At 38.8% G+C, this 20172-nt stretch overlaps 1 protein-coding gene across 1 annotated transcript in view; it reads right to left on the bottom strand.

Annotated features, from left to right (window-relative positions):
• Window positions 1-998: 998 nt before the first annotated feature.
• LOC114283988 (gibberellin 2-beta-dioxygenase 8) overlaps window positions 999-20172 on the bottom strand; it is a 57274-nt gene continuing 38100 nt past the window's right edge. Inside the window, exon 3 of the mRNA XM_082919970.1 lies at window positions 999-1325. Within this exon, the coding sequence (XP_082776096.1) occupies window positions 1302-1325 (24 nt within the window). The 3' untranslated portion in view covers window positions 999-1301. The remainder of the gene's footprint in view (window positions 1326-20172) is intronic.

Genomic DNA, 20172 nt, shown 5'->3' with positions numbered 1-20172 from the left:
GTTCATGCTCCAACTCTTGCAATGGTTAAAGCTCAGCAGAACCCAACTACTTCAGTCACTCAAGGAAGCCCACTTCCTCCAGTCAATCTTGGAAGCGCCATTGATCCCATATATGGTTCTTCCAAGCCCAAGTCAACCAAATCCAAAGTTGCTGCTCAACCAGCCCAGTCAAAACCCAAACCGGATAAATCCAAGTCAGCTCAGTCAAAGCCCAAAGTTAAACCTGGATCATCCAGTGATCATCTACTTCAGATGGCCCGTCTCCTGATGGATCAGGCCTAGGCCCAATTAAAAGATGAACCTTCTGATGATGAGCCTGCTGCACCGGCCCAACAGTCCAGTTCATCCAGCTCATCTAATTCAACTGCTCAATCAACCAGCTATGATCCATATGCAGCCCACTTTCAAGATGCTCAGGACCCTTATGCATAGCTGCTAGTCAACAAAATGCTCAACTAATCAACATTAGATTTGATATATATGAATTATAGCTTCACTCTCTACTCATTTTGAGAAAAGTTGTTATTTTGTATATATATTACTTTCCATCAGTCACATGCCACCGAAAGTCATGAATAGTAAAACCTGCTCACCAAAAGTCAAAAGCTTCAATCAGCCGAAAGTAGCAGACATCACCCATGTGCTCTATCATGCTCTTTCAGCTCCCAGTTCACAAGCTTAACAGTCACTTTGTTTGCTTATATATTTGTAATTTCAGTCAATTGTAAATCAAAGTTTGAGTTTGTTAGGATTCTGAGTGAGAACCAACACCTTTCTCTGATATTCAACTGTGTAATTTTATTTTCAAGTTATGTATTTTGAAGCAACTCCTTGCAGTTACTTCCAGTAAGAAATTGTAAGTTAATTTTGTTTAATTATAGTTTAAAATTAGTATTTTGTGGGCATATTATTCCAAATGAAAATTATAATCTCAATCCCCACACACACCAAATTACCCAGCGATGAGTCCACTAATGTTAAAAATGAAGTCAAAAAAGTCATTGAACTAGGGATGGCCACTCCTTTTATTTCTTACCATAAGTCACAAATTTCTTATTACAATAACCTTATTCACCACACTGCTTACCGAATTGCTCGTCTCAAATTAGCCAAAAAGACTACTCAACGTGCTCAATATATTCAATATCACCAAATCCAAGCCCGTCGTCATTTACTTGCTCACCTATTACAATTGTTTACATTATCATCAAGATTATTTAGATCTCCTCAGTGGATGCTAATCTTTCTTTCTATTAAACAGATGTCTCGCCCAAGACCTCCTTCCAAAGCCTTGATTTCATCTAGTCAACCTCTTGTTGTTCCTCCTATTGAGCATTCCAGTAAATCCATTAGTGATTAAGATAACAAGTTCAGGTTGAGTATATTCACGGTAATTAGTTAAATAACTGTTTGCAACTATGGATAAATGATTTAATTTAGTAAGGATTTGATATTCATTAAGACCATCTATATTCCATTCATACAGTTTTTTAGCAGAAACAGAAAATTGATTATTAATATTGGTTTCTTCAAATTGTAAATCTGGAGGTCTAGGTCGATTGTACCATTTTTTTTTCATTGTGGTTGGATTAACTTTAGATTTATTAAAGGTAATGCAAATTAGTATCTTGAAATTGTTGGGCTAATTGAGTAATTTCATTATTAGATGTGTCAGAGTCACTATGTGGAATTTCATCAAAGGGTTGTTGTGTTAATACTTTGATTTCTTTAGTATCTTTAGCAGAAGAGGAGGTAGCTAATTTACTAAATATTTTTTCAATAGATTCAACAGTAGAATTATCTTGAGTAGTAAGACTTAAAATATATATTTATTGATTTTTTAAAGATTTTTTCATAAATATTTTACCTTTAAATATATCAAGATTAAGATGACCTAAAAAATAAAAAATAAACTGTTTAAAATATGAAAAATTTTACTAAAAATAAAAAATAAAAATAAAAAACATGAAAAAAAAAATTAAAACTATTTCTAAGAACTGTTAACCAAACAAAGTGATTTAAACTTTTCAAACAATTAGTGTCCAATGGGTATGAATTCCAATTTGATAGGGTATGAATTCCAATATGAATTCCAATTAGTGTCCAATGGGTATGAATTCCAATATGAATTCCAATTAGATTAAAAAAAATTAACTTTTTATCAACTTCTCAAAACACTAAAATGTAATGATCTTGATCAATAGTTTATTTTAAAATATCACAGCCACAAAAACCAATCATGAATACATGTGTGCATTGAACATGAATCGTGCGGGTTCACATCTATCGATTCGAATAATTTTTACAACCAAAAAAAAAATATTCAAAGTTGATTAGTATATATTCAAAGTTGGTTAGTATATGATTCGCTTTTTGGTTGTACTACCTTTCAATAAACGAAAATAAATGAATAAATAGAAGAGGCTACAAGTCAACCTGTCGGAGATGTCCACAGCAATCTACTAGAAAGGAATACTGTTGTCTGTTTTAATACACTTAAACAATGTCTTAAAATTTTTACATAATTTGATCATTTAATGTTGTGTTTATTTAATAGATTTGTTAGTATTTAGTATAATTTTTTTAAACTAAAAATTAATAATTTCTTTTAACTTTCAAATAACTAATTTTTTTAACTAATCAAAATTATTCATGTCTCATAAAAATAAAAATAAAAATAAAAAGCAAAAGGTGATTCAAAGGTTTTTGTGTTACCTGAAAGCATCGAGCATTGGATAATCATCATCATCGCCATGATCTTGAAGCTGGTGTGACAGTTTCTTTTGAGCAAGAAGGTTTGACAGTAGAGTCAGAGGAACACTGAAACCTTCGACCCAGTTAATGTTTGGAGCAATATTGGGACCCCTCTCAATGGCAAGCCCACTAGGGGTTAAACCAGGGGTACCCCAAAAGTAAGACATAGGACTTCCAAAACCATGCCTTTGTTTGGTATCAAAGGAGAGAGAGAAAAGGTCCTTGGCATGCTCATGAAGCTGGCTCAGCAGCTTTGTTGGGACACCATGGTTCACCAATCGAAATATGCCCCAGTCTCTGCAAGCCTCGGCTAGTTTGTTCTTGTTCAGGCATTGGAGGTCGATAACTGGTAGTGGGTCTGAGTCTGAGTATGGGATGCGTGAAGTGGGTGGTGAGTGGTGGATTGAGGCGATCTTTGGGCGGAACACTGGTGGGTAGGAGTCATAGTGAGTGGTGGTGTTGGTGGAAGATGGAGGCATTTTTCTTTGGTTGTACCAAGATGGTTGTGCTTTGTTTGGTTTAAGTTGTTGGATTTATTTTCTAGTGTGGCCCAATAACCTACATATTTTTACATGTTTTATTTTATCTGGACTCCACAATTAGATAAAGCCAACAGTATATATAAAGTTCAATAATTAGAATTTTAATATAATCACTCTTCTAAGATAAGAAGGAAACCTTGATGGATTAGGAATTCTTCTGATAGAGTTTATCTGGCCCTCTTCTCTCCTCTATATAAGGATGGGTGACTCCCTTTTACATGATAAGTATTTTTCCATCACTCTAAATTTTATAGTCATCCTAATTAAGAGAGACAGAGAGAAGAAGGTGAGCCTCACCAAGAATTAAAGGTTCAACTATTATGGGTATTTTCTCAACTTCTCTAATTCAATGGCAAATAAAAGGTATGTTCATTAATTTAAGATCCTGTTAAATTTAATTCCACATTATTATTATAGTTACATGTATTATTAAATCTTACATGTGGTATCAGAGTCGCAGTTTTTTTGAATCAATACACCTTGGAATAATAATATATTTATGAATATTATTATTATAATTATTCATAAAACAGTACATTTGTTTTTTTATTATTATTATCGACATTAATTTTTAAATCATATTTGGGATGTAAAGTTTTGGCTAAAATAATCATATTAATTTTTAAAGCGGTTATTATAATTTTATGTGGCTAAAACTTAAAAGATTTAAAATTGGGTTGATTAAATTAAAAATGGGTCAGTTTATAATATAATTTAAACGTGGCCTAGTTTTATAAAGCCTTGTGTCGTGGTCATGCATGCTTCGTTTTTACGTCTCAATTATATGCATATATACATGCTTCGGATTATTATTAATTTTAGAGATAATAATTTTTATAATCATCATAATATGATATTGAATTGAGTGTATTGCTTGCCGTTATGATAAAGTGCATAAATTAAAAGCAATTTTAGAATTTTGCTAAATTGTTCGGTCTATTAAATAAATATATTTATTTGATTGTATCACATTAGAGGATTATGTTTTTGCCTTGTCTAATTATGCACATTTATTGTCTATTATTGTTAATATTTATATATTTTCATGATTTAAAATTGATATCATGATATAATTTATGACATTAAATATTAAATATTGAAGTGGTTAATTCATATTAAGTGTAATTCTTATTAACCATTATATGAGATATTCATGATTATCATATTCCATATTTTGATTTATATATATATATATATATATATATATATATTCATGTTTGTTTAGAGTTATTATTGTTATCATATTGGTAATTGCAATCACATAAAAGAAATTCTAGAAATCATTAAATAATGATTGAATTAATGATAATTAAATAACTCAAATTAATGAATAGAGAATATTATTGGTTAGTTCCGTATTCATAGGGTTTACTAATTTAGTAGCTGCCAAAGTGGCCTAGATTTGTAAAACTTATGAATATAGAACTACATAAAAGAATTGTTAAAAGGGTAACATTATGGTTGATAATATTCTCAATTGTAGTTATAATTAGGAGATTGAGATTAGCCCAAAGGAGAGTCACTTTCAAATAATTATAAACTGGGTAGGATAATGTAACTTATGTAATTTGACAGATTAGAATTGAATACCCAAAGGTAACATGACTAGCTGAAAAATTGCATAAATTACTTTAAATCTACATAAGTGATTCTTGACGAGTGGACAATAGATATACCTAAGTTTTTCCCAATGGAAAGACTTATGTGATATCAGTAGTTCATCATAATTCTCAAAACTTTAATATGTATTGTTTATGTCTTTTTCCGCGTTACTTATGAGATCTTGTCTTAATACCTCTTAAGATTTGTCAAAAAGATAGCTTGCTATCTAAGGTGGTTGGACATAGAAGGGAGACTATATTGACTCCTCCGACCTTCCTGGGATCTTACTTGGTTATTGATCAAAGAACTCTTTAGTGACGTTACCCTAACGCTTAAAGTAAAATTTGGTTAAAGGCTGTTGAAGATCGACAAGCCACTTGCTGGCACTATTATGGCTGAATTGACAACAATGAAATATAATGGCCACCGAGGAGTTTAGGATCACATCCTCAATATGGCGACAAAGTTGCAAAAATTAGAACTTTAGGGATGCAAGTTGAAGAAACTTTTCTCGTGCAGTTTATTCTCAACTCACTTCCATCACAATTCGGCGCATTCAAAATCCACTATAACACCAATAAAGATAAGTGGAGTTTGACTAATATGTGTGTTCAGGAAGAAGTGAGGTTGAGGGAGGAAGGACATCAAATTGCATTGGCTGTAACTCATGGAGCTATAAAGAAAAAGATGGGTAAGTTTGTAAAATCAAAGAAAAATCCACCAAAGAAAAAGAATGAACCTGGGGAAGAAAATCAGACTCAGAATGGTTTCACTGTCAAGTGCTACTTTTGTGGCAAGAAGGGGCATGTGAAGAAAGACTACAACAAGCAAAAGGCTTGGTTCGAAAAGAAAGGTAAGAAATTTTCTTTTGTTTGTTATGAATCAAATCTTGCTGAAGTACCTTCTAATACGTGGTGGATTGACTCTAGGGCCACAACCCACATTACAAATGACATGCAGGGATACCTCTCAACCAGGAAACCGAAGGAAAGTAAAAGATTTGTCTATATGGGGAACCATCTCAAAGCTGAAGTCGTAGCTGTAGGAACCTACCGACTGATCTTAGAGACAGTTCATCAGATGGATCTAGAAGACACTTTTTATGTTCCTTCAATTTCTAGGAATTTAGTTTCGTTATCCAACTTAAAGCGTGTTGGATATTCAGTTTTATTTAGTTGTGGAAAACTCAATTTGATGTTTTATAGTGATTGGTTCTGGTAATTTATGTGATGGCTTATATAAAATTACCTTAAATCATGAGTTTGCACAATCATTAGTAACTCTGCATTCGAATATTGGTTTAAAACGTGGTCTAATTAATGAAAAATCATCAATCTTGTGGCATAGACGGTTGGGGCATATCTCTAGAAATAGAATTGAAAAATTGGTGAAGAATGGGATTTTAAAAAACCTAGACTTCACTGATTATGAGATATGTGGATTGCATTAAAGGAAAGCAAACCAAACACACCAAGAAAGGTGCCACAAGAAGTAATGAGCTTCTTGAGATAATTCATACAGATATTTACGGGTTACTCAACATCCCATGTCTTAGTGGTGAAAAATATTTTATCACATTTATAGATGACTTCTCACGTTATGGATATGTGTATCTAATTCATGAAAAGTCTCAGGCTGTTGACATCCTTGAGGTGTACATAACTGAAGTCGAGAGACAATTAGATAGAAAGGTTAAAATAGTGAGATTAGACAGGGGTGGTGAGTATTATGGTAAATATGATGAGTCAGGCCAAAATCCTAGCCCATTTGCCAAATCCTTAGAAAAGAAAGGCGTTCGTGCTCAGTATACAATGCCTGGTACGCCACAGCAAAATGGAGTTACTGAAAGGCGTAATCGTACACTTAAATATATGGTTAGGAGTATATTAAGTTACTCAATTGTACCTATTTCAATGTGGGGTGAAGCTTTAAAGACTGCAATGTATATCTTAAATAGGATTCCTAGTAAGGCGGTCCCAACAACTCCTTTTGAGTTGTGGACTGGTAGGAAACCTAGTTTGAGACACTTACATATTTGGGGTTGTCCAGCAGAGGCAAGAATCTTCAACCCACAAGAGAAAAAGTTGGACTCAAAAACAATATCTGGATATTTCATTGGTTATCTAGACAAGTCTAAAGGGTACAAATTCTATTGTCCTAATCACAGTACGAGGATAGTGGAGACTAGTAATGCTAGATTCCTAGAGAATGGTGAAATTAGTGGGAGTGAGAAAACACGAGTGGTGAATTTCGAGGAAATTAGGCTGGATGTCCCAACATTTGATCCTTATCGAAAAATTGTTGTTCCTCAGACTATTTCACAGGCTGAGGGAAACGAACAACATAATGAAAATCCTTCACCACCTCATGTTTCACCACTTCATGATGATACCACCATTGAAAATATTGTAGAACCACCACAACCGGCAGTTCTGAGTAGATCTCAGAGGGAAAGAAAGCCTGCCATTCCAGATGATTACATGGTGTATCTACAGGAATATGATTTTGATATTGGGATTAACAAAGATCCAGTCTCATTTTCACAAGCCATGAATAGTGATGATTTTTCTAAATGGGTCAATGCTATAAATGAAGAGTTAAAATCTATGAAACAGAATAGTGTTTAGGATCTTGTCGAATTGCCTAATAATTGCAAAAAAGTCAGGTGTAAATGGGTCTTCAAGACCAAGCATGACGCAAAAGGTAATATCGAACGATTTAAAGCCAGACTTGTTGTCAAGGGTTTTACTCAAAAAGAAGGCATAGACTATACAGAGACCTTTTCTCCAGTATCTAAGAAAGACTTGCTTAGAATCATCCTAGCATTGGTAGCTCATTATGACTTAGAGTTGCATCAAATGGATGTGAAAACTGCTTTTCTAAATGGGAATTTGGATGAAGAAATTTATTTGGAGCAACCAGAAGGATTTGCAAAGAAAGGTAAAGAACATTTAGCTTGCAAATTAAAGAAATCCATATATGGCCTTAAACAAGCTTCCAGGCAATGGTATTTAAGGTTTAATGATATCATTACCTCTTTCGGATTTAAGGAAAATGCAGTTGATCAGTGCATATATCTGAAGGTTAGTGGGAGTAAGTTCATTATTTTGGTGCTATGTGTGGATGACATTTTGTTAGCTAGTAATGACCTTGGCTTATTGCATGAAACCAAGGAATATCTCTCTAAGAACTTTAAAATGGTCGATATGAGTGAGTCAAACTATGTTATTGGCATAGGGATCTTTAGGGATCGATCTCGAGGATTGCTAGGACTATCTCAGAAAGGATATATTGATCGTGTTTTGGAAAGATTCAATATACAGTTTTGTTCAGCCGGTGATGCACCCATCATGAAAGGTGATAAATTAAAAAAAAAAAAAAACAATGTTCAAGGAATGACTTGGAAAGAAAACAAATGAAGGACATTCCATATGCTTTGAGGCTACAAATCGTGCTTTATGGTTGTGAAATTTCATTTCAGGACTTGGTGTTGTTGACTCAATTGCTAGGTCGCTGAAGATGTATTGTGACAATACCGTAGCAGTTTTCTTCTCTAAGAATGGAAAGTACTCTAGTGGTTCCAAACACATGGAAGTAAAGTATTTAGTCGTTAGAGAAAGAGTCCAGAAACAACAAGTGTTAATTGAAAACTTAAGCACCTCTCTTATGATTGCTGATCTATTCACAAAGGGATTGCCACCAAAGACATACAAAGAGCATGTTATCAGGATGGGTCTTTTAAGCAACCCTTGATGTGTATGGTTAATCGTGAGTGCTTATTTTTATTTGACATTATTTGCGCAATAATAATTTTGTTTCTGTTTTTCCTGTTTCTAAAAGTGTGTGTACACATTAATTTGAATATTGATAAACAGGGAATGTCTTAACAAGACAAATTACAGGGGCCTTTCAGGCAAATAATTATATATCCCAATAAAGGACTGGGTTACTGAAGGTTATCGATGGTGTAGTACATAGAAGGAAATATGACATTAATGTTATATAACCGCTATGACTCACATTGGTGATCTGAAGTAATCACAGTATTATAGTTTCTAATATATTTGAACTTATTGGCTATTTTTAAAATTCGTGATCACGTGTCAAAGTTTTTAGTGTGGAATCCAATGTGTCAAAATTTTTTATAAGTTGCATATTTTTTGGAAAAATTCATAATTACATCATAATCGGCTTAATGGGCCAAGTGGGAGAATGTTGGATTTATTTTCTAGTGTGGCCCAATAGCCTACATATTTTTACATGTTTTATTTTATCTGGACTCCACAATTAGATAAAGCCAATATTATATATAAAGTTTAGTAATTAGAATTTTAATATAATTACTCTTCTAAGATAAGAAAGAAACCTTGATGAATTAAGAATTCTTCTGATAGAGTTTATCTGGCCTTCTTCTCTCTTCTATATAAAGATGGGTGACTCCCCTTTATATGATAAGTATTTTTCCATCACTCTAAGTTTTATAGTCATCCTATTTAAGAGAGACAGAGAGAAGAAAGTGAGCCTCACCAATAATTAAAGGTTCAACTATTAGGGGTATTTTCTCAACTTCTCTAATTCAATGGCAAATAAAAGGTATGTTAGTTTTATTCTTGAGTTGTATTGAATTCAAGATCCTGTTAAGTTTAATTCCGCATTATTATTATGGTTACATGTATTATTAAATCTTACATAAGTAAGTTTCTAAGTGTGTGTGTATGGGTCTATATGTAGTGTGTGTGGTGGGACGACTGTATCGACCAACTTTGAGAAACACCATATTATTATAGTGTTTTATTGATGTTAATTAATTCACTGAAAATTTTAATAATGTTTTTAAATTCTATTGGTTCGTTAGGCAAGAGATCATCATCTTCATTTAATTCTCACTCTATTTCTTTCAATTCATTTTTGGCTACTAAATTATCTTTCAAAAAAATTAGCCTATGTTTGTTCCGCCAAAAATGTTATATTTTTTTATATTTGATTGTGATTTTAAAATTGAATGTTAATAGTTGTATTAGTAGAGGTGGTAATGGCAATGATGGTGACAAGGTAGGGGTGATTATAGCAATGGTGACAGTAAGTTAGTGGTAGTAATGGTGGCTGTGGCTGAGGTTGGAAAAAAGGTAAGGGTGATGGTAGTCGTGGCAACGGCAACAAGAAGGGGGAGTAGAAGGTGGTTGTAGTGGTGGTTGCCATTGGGTGGTGTAGATGGTGCCAACATGGTGGTGGCGAGTCTTTTCTAAGGTAGTCATTAAGCCAAACCAAGTTAAATACTGTGTCTTTTTTGTGTGTATGGGTTAATTTGTGTGTGGAAATAAATTTTGAACATCTTGGTATGGTGGTGGCGGCTGAGGCTGAGAAAAGGTAAGGGTGATGGTAGTCGTGGCGGCGGCAGTAAGAAGGGGGAGTAAAAGGTGTTCGTAATGGTGGTTGCCATTGAGTGGTGTAGATGGTGCCAACATGGTGGGTGTGAGTCTTTCTTGACGTAGATATTAGGTCAAACCAAGTTAAATACTGTGTCTTTTTTGTGTGTATGGATTAATTTGTGTGTGAAAATAAATTTTGAACATCTTAAATATTAGAGTCAATTTTAAAATAATAGAGTAGTTTTTTCCGAAGTTAAAATTTTCAAATTTGCTTGAATCAACTTCTGATAATCCCAAAAGATGAGTCTCAACGAAAGGAGTTCAGGCCTTGTTTGGAAAGTTTGCTGTTTTAGTAGGCTATTTTAATTTTTGACTATTTTGATAAGCTAAAATTCTTGTATTTGGGAAGATAGTTGGATTTGTTTGTAGTTGGATATGATACTTGTGAGTGAAAAAGTGAAATGATTATAGATTTGATGTGATATTTTGTCTTATTGACTATTTTAACCTGTTAAAATCCACCTACTCTCCACCTACTTCACCCACTTAAACCTACTCCACTAAACCTAACCCACTACACCACTACCACCTCACCTACTCCACTAAACCTAACCCACTACACCACTACCACTTCCACTTCACCTACTCCTTACCTACTACACACTCACCCTCTTCTATATATAGGAATCATGAATCATTGTAATATATATCAATATAAATCAATCAATAATACAATTCTCTATTTCTCTTTATACATTAAATTTCTACATGGTATCAGAGCAAGGTTAAGCACTTAGTATTTTTCGTTTCACCGGCGGGCGGCAACCTCGCCTTGGCCGCCCGCCGGACCTCAACCTATTCCGCTTATTTTCTACACATACCTTCCCATCACTGCCTAAATCCTCTCTCTTGAGGCCAATGTGAATTCCTCTTCTTCATAATCTGCACTAACTGTGGCATCTTTTCCTGGGGCAAACTCTGCAACCCAACACTCAATCTATGCTTCTCCTCCATGCTCATTTGCCTCTTGTTAGGATCCTTCGCCTTCAGCTTTGGTTTGGGCTTCGCCACAGCCTTGAGCTTCACTGCAGCTTTCAGCTTCACGGCAGCCTTCGGTTTCACAGCAGCTTTTGGCTTCGCAGCTGGCTTGGCCTTTGCCGCTGGCTTGGGCTTCACAGCGGCTTTCGCTTTTGGCGCAGCAGCTTTTGTCTTAGCCGGAGCCTTCTTTTCCTTTTTCGCTTTTACAGCCTTCGGCTTTGCAGCAGCCTTCGGCTTTGCTTCCCTCTGGTGGCTCCCCAGGTTCCACCTGAGCTGCATGATTCATTTATAGCTGCAATTGATAAGGGAAGTATTAGAACAATGCCCAATAGAAGTATGCCAGCTGCTCCTTACCCTACTCCTGGAGCACTATTAATAGGTGATGCTTTCAACATGCGTCATCCTTTAACTGGTGGAGGAATGACTGGAGCCCTGTATAAGGTGTTTTGTGCATCTCCTGATCAAGCAAGGAAGGAAATGCGTGAAGCATGTTTTGATTATTTGAGCCTTGGAGGTGTGTGTTCAACAGGACCAGTGGCTTTACTCTCTGGTCTAAATCCTAGCCCATTGAGCTTGATACTCCATTTCTTTGCTATAGCCATATATGGTGTTGGCCGTCTCTTGCTACCATTTCCTTCCCCTAAGCGCCTGTGGATAGCAGCTAGATTATTTTTGGGTGCATCGGCTATCATTTTTCCCCTCTTTCTCTCACATGGGCTTGTCCCCTCTCTCTCCTCCGTTTGATTTCAAAATCCATTATTTTTATTTATTTTCTCCAAACCACTTTCCTTATTTCCCCCATCTTTCATTTTGATTTCAAATATATTTTTATTATTTCTTTCTTTATTTTTCTTTCACATTATTTTTTAATCTTTTTTCAAATTCCATTCATACCATATAGCTTTGCACACCAAACCATCTTTTATTCATCTCAGGGATCAACCCCGATCACAATTTTAACAAAAAAAAAAAAAAAGCAACCACAACAACACAAACCACAACACCACAAGATTTGTTTTCTTTTCTGCAGACGGCCACCCACCGACCTCACTTTTTCGCCTATTCCGCCGGTCTTTTCTTCTTGCCTCCGTCCTGGGCGGCCCTTGACGGTATTGCCTCCGTGTTTCCCACTCCACTGGGCACGATCACTACACCCTGCTCCTCCACTACAGCATATGGCGGACCTCCAAATCGGAACATAACGGTGGCCTTCCGCTTCAGCTCCTTATTTTCCGCCTTTAGAACACTTATCTCTGCTCGCGCATCCTTATACATGCGTTGGAGCAGAGCCAGTTGGGCGTTTAACTGCTGCACCTCATTTGTCCTACTCTGCAGCCGGTGCGACAAGTTTGTGACCGCAGTCATAGTTTCAACACAGGACTTCAATGTATACTGATTAGCTTCAATATCCGTTTGCACTGCCATTTTTTGCTCCACCGACCGCATAGGAAAGTTCAACGGAGCAAACCCTGGGGCGCTTGGTTGAGGTTCACTGGCCCCCGCACCCGTTATCTCTCTTGTTGACTCATTAAGGTCTGGAAAGAGAGTGAGCAGACCACGGGAAGACGAAGCCATTTTCTGGACAACAGAGTGTTACAAAGTATCTCTCTCAGCAATCTCTCTCAGAAAACGAAGAGTTTTTCAGAGTTTTTCTAGCAGGTTTTTTGTCTCTGCTTCAAAGCCTCAGCCTCCGCTTCAGTTTATAAAGACCCTGACGAAGAGGCAGACACGCGCATCATGCGCCGCTCAGCGCTCGCCGACAACTTGGGCGCGCCTTTTGATGGCACGTCTTTTTATGGATTGGGCACGCCTTTTGATGGCACGCCTTTTTATGGATTGGGCACGCCTTTTGATGGCACGCCTTTTGAAAGATTGGGCACACCTTTTGAGGGTGCGACTTTTTAAGGGTCCGACAAGACTCTGTAAACTGTCCCGACATTGATTCCGGTTAGCTCCTTCAAGGGTCCGACAAGACTCAGTAAACTGTCCCGACATTGATTCCGGTTCGCTCCTTCAAAGGGTCCGACAAGACTCTGTAAACTGTCCCGACATTGATTCCGGTTAGTTTCTACAAGGGTCCAGCAAGACTCCGTAAACTGTCACAACAACTGTCACAAAAGTGTCTGCTACAACGGTCCGACATGACCCCATAAACTGTCCTCTACATGGTTATGACACCCCCATAAAGTGTCCTCTACAATGTTATGACACCACCATCCAGTGTCTTCACCAATGGTCTGACACGACCATACAGTGTCTCTTAACCTCTTTTATTTTTATGTATTTTCTTGTTTTGTTACTCTCTCCAAACTCAAGTTGGTTAGTTCCTATCCCCCTTGAGTTTGCGGGGGGCTGTTAAAATCCACCTACTCTCCACCTACTTCACCCACTTAAACCTACTCCACTAAACCTAACCCACTACACCACTACCACCTCACCTACTCCACTAAACCTAACCCACTACACCACTACCACCTCCACTTCACCTACTCCTTACCTACTACACACTCACCCTCTTCTATATATAGGAATCATGAATCATTGTAATATATATCAATATAAATCAATCAATAATACAATTCTCTATTTCTCTTTATACATTAAATTTCTACATAACCTATTTTATCTTTTTGTAAATTTTAGCTTAAAATGCCAAATTTTAACCTATGTCAAACAAGGCCTTAGAGCATCCACAATGGACACACTAACGTGTTTGTTAGTGTCAGTTGCCAAGTTTTGGCTAGCAATGGTTTGTGTTTGGGGCTGCAATGGAGGTGTTAGTGTGTGTGTTAGTGAGTTTTGTTAGCGTCAATTGTTAAGTTATTTGTTAACTGCGGCTAGCGTTTTAGTTAGCAAAGGGACGCGTTTTTTTTTCTTCTGGGTTGACCGGCCGGATGTCCGGCCGGTTGACCCGGTCAACGGAATTTTTTTTTTTTTAACATGTTGGGATTTTTTTTTTGGACTTGAAATTTAATTTTGGGTTTCAAATTTTTAACACACACCTTATTTATTTTATTTATTTTATTTAATTTTGGGCTTCAAATTTTGGGATTTTATTTATTTTATTTATTATATACACACACACACACATATATATATATATATATATATATATATATATATATATATATATATATATATATTTAACACACACCTTAACACACCCTTAACACATCCATTGCACCACTACTCATTTTCTAAAATTAACAAACTCTTAACATATCTTACCAAATATTTTTGGACTACACTTTTATCACTTTTTGTCATATAACACATTTTAATAAATAATTTTGACTATCCCATTGTGGATGCCCTTCGACTCACAAAAATAAAGGTAAAATGAGATGAGACGCGCTATCACGCGCCGGTGGACCTACGGATAGTGAATGCACGTGTGTCTAGAGGCTGAAGTCGACCACCTGTGGCCCAATCTGATTTTTAAATATTTATTGGAAAAGTATTAATAGCAAGTAATCGTTTGACAGTGATTAGACGCATGGTTGTTTAGTCCTTGGTGGGAACCCCCCAGGCGAGATCTTTAGCTGTTTGTAGGGGTATTCGTGGATCGGTTTTGTGCGGTTTGCGGTTCGATTTTGATCCGTCCGTATCTATACGGTTTAGGAAAAAATCAACCCGCAACCACCAGCAGTGCGGTTTGCGGTTTGTACGGATAGGGTTTGTAAATGTGCGGGCGGTTGCGGGCGGTTTGCGGTTTACACTTTTTTCTTTAAAAATTAACTTTTAAGTTTTTTTTTTTCCATCGAATTTAGGCATTAGATTCATTTTATATATTTGTGATCAATTGATAACAATTTTCTAATGAGTTTACAAATAAAAATTGAATATCACTAGCATTTTTGTCATGAAAAAAATGTATATCAATGCATTAAAGGTTGTACTCAATTAGAATTGTCAATTCAGTAATTAATAATCAAACTAGAAGCTTCATCGATCACCAGAAGAAAATTTTTATTAGGAAAAAGTGGATAAGTCATCAATGAAAATCATATAAGAAACCAAGTTTAGGACTTGATAATTCTACGACATTAAGAAAGTTGAGAAATATTTAAAAATAAGGATCCTAGTGTCATAGAGAACATAATGGTGCTCCTGTTAAAGTTACAAAGATGGTATATAAAAAATAATAATAATAATACTTGTGGGGACATATTTTCTGATTACCAGCACGTGGCATGGTGACGCCGACGTGTCAGCCGAGGTGCCACGTGCCCTGGTAGTTAAGCCGAGGTAATCTCGGATAAGCCGAGGTCATCTCCGAAGATGTCGGAATCCGAAGATAAGGGACAAGAGTCCTGAAGCAAAGAGGGGACTTAGTTAAGATAAGGATAAACCTCTTAGGGAGTTTATGTCTATCTCCTAAAGAGTCCAGAGTAAGTACTAAGACTGGGGTACACAGAAGTCATATTTCTAGTTGGACTTGGATTAAGTATATTATAAAAGAGAGGCACCCCCGTGGGTCTAAGGTATGTAATTCATACTTTGAGTATTCAGTTTAATACTTGATTATCCTTGAGAAACATACTAACTTGATCGTCGGAGTGCCCCCGGGTGGAAGAACCACCGCCGGAGCTTTTCCTTTCTGTTACAGGTTGTTAGAGCCATCTATTCTGCCGGTGCTTTGCTGCTGATCACTAAACGGGCAGTGTGATCAGATTTTTACCCACACAATTTGGCGCCGTCTGTGGGAACGAAGGAAGAATAGATGGCCAGTAACGGACAGCAAGGAAACGCTGGGGACGATGCTCCTTCTGGAAGCAGCAGACCGATTAACCTTGACGCCGAAGGAGACAATCACAATACAGAAGACCGTGACCAGGGTCACAGGGAGAACGACGATATCCAGGAAGGTGACACAACAAAAAGATCAAACCAAGGAAAATACTATAATGAAGACAACCTCCAGGTATGGAGGGACAGGTGCCTACGCAGAGACGAGGAAGTAAAAGAATTAGCAAACAAGTTGGCGGACCTCCAGTCGGTCGTCAACTTCATGATGCAGAATAATGTTATGCAACCACCATACCCGCTGCAAAATACGCCGATGCCAGCAACCAACACCCAGAAAGGTGGAGGAAAAGCAATCCCCGAGGTCCCTCAACATACCAGGAGCGGAAGGCATTCTCACCGGTCTTCCAGGGAAGTCGGACGAGAAAGGCCAAGGCAAGAAGAGTCCCGAAGGACACAACACATGAAGAATCCAGACCCCAAAGAACATCGACATGTTCAGGGGCAAGTGCTCCACTTTGACACAACCCATGAAGAAAGACCCAAGCGGACCCACCTCGAGGCCGAGAGCAGTATACCAAAAAGACTAAAATCAAAAGACAGCCGAGCTCCAGGAAGGAGCAAAGAAGACTTAAGGAACTACCTCAAGAGGAGGCAGCAAAATGCAGAGGCCGAGGTAAACTCCCCAGTAAAACCGAAGACAGCCTTCTCGGTAGAACTGGACAAATTTGAACCACCCAAGAGGTTCAGTATGCCGAGGTTCCAAATCTATGATGGTAAGTCAGATCCAAACTTTCATGTTGGGCTATACCTAAATTCAATGGCACTATATAGCGGGAACGAACCATTGCTCTGCAAGGTATTCCCCTCATCCTTTGGGGAAATTGCGTCTGATTGGTTCCACAAGTTACCGAAAGGAAGTATAAAGACATGGGAAGGCTTGGCCGAGATGTTTGTGGCCAGGTTCGTGACCAACAAGCTGCAACCCCTGAGGGTTGATGCTTTGATGGCTCTAAGAATAACCAAGGAAGAAGGCCTTAGGGCCTATGCGAAGAGGTACTACGAGGTGTTCAACCGAATACCTGAATGCAACCAGGAAGTAGCAGTCGTGTCTTTCAAGAACGGCCTGAAAGATGACTGCCCACTACGGAAGTCTTTGGCAAAAACATTGCCAAAGAGCATGGAAGAACTCATGGCAAGAATTGAGAAATACGCCAGGGCCGAGGAATATACGTCGGGAAACAAAGAGGTGAAGCAAGAAAAAGGAAACGGCTCGCCAAAGCGAAGCCGAGTCAACAATGGACCCACCAGACAAGAAATAGAATTAAGAAATAAACAGGCGGTAACCACGGTATTCCGGATCCCAATCCATAAAATCTTGGATCGGATTCAACCATATTTCAGGGCTCCGGAAAGAGCACCAGGGGAGTTCATGGGAAGAAACGTCGGCAGACGTTGCGCCTACCACAATGAAGAAGGACATCCAACTCAAGGTTGCAGAGCCTTAAAAGCACACTTGGAGGACCTAGTAAGGCAAGGCCTTCTGAGGGACCTGGTCGATGAGGCCAGAACCAGGGAAGAACAGGCAAGGTTGCCTCAAGCACCAGCAGCACCCCCTCCCCCAGCACAGCTACCACAGGCAGGAGAACCGAGGGTGGTCAATGTGATCCACTCAAGGGTCAACGAAAACGAGGTCAGAGGAGAAACCCAGAGGGTAAGACATTTACAGCATATCCACCAAGTTGGGGACAAGAGACATCGGCCAGAAGAATGCCAAGGGCCAATAATAGCCTTTACCGAAGCCGACCTAGAATTGGTCCAACATCCGCATAATGATGCCTTGGTAGTATCCCTCCAGGTTGGGGAGTGCCAAGTAAAACGCATCCTAATAGACCAAGGCAGCTCCTGTGATATCATGTACGTCAGATGTTACAAAGAGCTAGGCCTTCACCCCGATGACCTAGAGCAATCCAGCGGCCCGATGGTCGGCTTTAATGGAACGCCGACATGGCCACTGGGTGCAACAAGCTTGGAGGTACAAGCCGGCACTAAGAAGATCAGGACAGAATTCCTGGTCATTGACACACCCTCACCATACAACATCATCCTTGGAAGACCGTGGTTGCATGCAATGGGGGCAGTTCCCTCGACGTTGCATCAACTACTCCGGTTCCCAACAGAGCATGGGATTGAAGAAGTCAGAGGGGATCAACTACAAGCCAAAAATTGCTCCATGGCAGCAATAAAATCCACCTGTAGTATACGGGAGCCAAAGAAAGCAGAAGTTGAAGATGAGGACATAGAAGTCCTGGAAGATGTTGGGAAAGAACCAGCCGAGAAAAGCGAAGAGGCGCTAAAGAAAATCCTCGTCCAGGAGGGCGACGAAGAACGATTTTTTCTTCTCGGCTCCGGCTTAGGCAGAGAAGAGGAAAAGGAACTGGAAGATTTTTTAAGGGCAAACATAGAGGCGTTCGCCTGGACGCCCTATGAAATGCCTGGCATTGACCCCGAGGTCACTTGCCACAGTCTGAACGTCGACAGATCGGCAAAACCAGTGATTCAACGAGCTAGAAGGCCGACGTTATTGCACGTCGAAGCAGTGGAGGAGGAGGTAGATAGACTCCTTGAAGCCAGGGCCATCCGAGAAGTTCAGTACCCGACATGGCTGTCCAACACAGTAGTAGTAAAAAAGAAGAATGGCAAGTGGAGGGTTTGTGTGGATTTTACCAGCCTCAACAAAGCTTGCCCCAAGGACAGCTTCCCTCTGCCCAAAATCGACCAACTGGTAGACGCCACTTCGGGACACGAAAGAATGAGTTTTTTAGACGCATACAGAGGGTACCACCAGATTGCTATGTACCCTCCAGATGAGGAGAAGACCGCGTTCATCACCCCGAAAGGCCTGTACTGTTACAAGGTAATGCCTTTTGGGCTGAAAAACGCAGGAGCAACCTATCAAAGGTTAGTAACAAAGATGTTTAAACATCTGATCGGCAAAACAGTAGAAGTTTACATTGATGACATGGTCGTAAAGACCAAGGAGTCAAAAGGTCATCTTGCCGACCTAAAAGAGGTCTTTGACATACTCAAAAGATATCGGCTCCGACTCAACGCCGCAAAGTGTGCCTTCGGAGTTGGGTCAGGTAAATTCCTAGGCTATCTGGTAACAAGAAAGGGCATAGAGGCCAGCCCAGACCAAATCAAAGCCATCCTGGAGCTACAGAGCCCAACATCGGCAAAGCAAGTCCAAATGCTCACTGGAAGGGCCGCAGCCCTGAACCGATTCATCAGCAGAAGCTCAGACAAGTGCAGACCCTTCTTTAACCTGGTGAAAAAAGCCACCGACTTCCTATGGACAGAAGAATGTGAAGCTGCCTTAGCCGACCTAAAAAAGTACCTGACCACAACCCCGGTCCTTTCTAACCCAGTCCCAGGGGAGGAATTATTTTTGTACTTAGCAGTCTCTGAACACGCAGTCAGTGCAGTGCTAATCCGAGAGGAAAAAGGAGAGCAAAAGGCTGTCTATTATGTAAGCAAGACTTTGGCAAATGCAGAAACAAGATACCTACCACTGGAAAAATTAATGCTAGCCCTGGTAATGGCTTCAAAGAAATTAAGTCATTACTTTCAGGCACACAAGATTGTGGTTCTAACAGAACACCCACTGAAGTCCTTATTGCATCAAGGAGACTTAACAGGAAGGATAGCAAGATGGGCAGTGACACTGGGTCAGTTTGACCTGGAATTTAGACCAAGAACAGCAATAAAGGGCCAAGTTTTGGCCGACTTCGTCGCAGAACTCACACCTGAAGCCATCACACCTCGGGCTCCGTCGAGCCAAGATAAGGACCATCCCAATAAACAAAAAGAAACCCAGTCAAAGACAAAACAGCAAGAGAAAGAAAAGCTCAGACCATGCAGCATCTACATCGGCGATTCGTTCAGACTATTTGTCGATAGAAGTTCAAACCGCCAGGGAGCAGGAGCAGGAGTACTGCTGATATCTCCAGATGGAGAGATTGTAGAACAGTCCATCCGACTGGGGTTCAAAGCCTCCAATAATGAAGCAGAATATGAGGCATTAATTGCAGGACTAAAGCTAGCAGCAGCAGCAGAGGCAG

The sequence above is a fragment of the Camellia sinensis genome, chromosome 3, assembly GCF_055761805.1.
Source record: "Camellia sinensis isolate YWXY chromosome 3, ASM5576180v1, whole genome shotgun sequence".
NCBI classification, from domain to species: Eukaryota; Viridiplantae; Streptophyta; class Magnoliopsida; order Ericales; family Theaceae; genus Camellia; species Camellia sinensis.
Note: the sequence above shows the minus strand (reverse complement) of the source record. Positions and strands in the feature narration are given on the sequence as shown.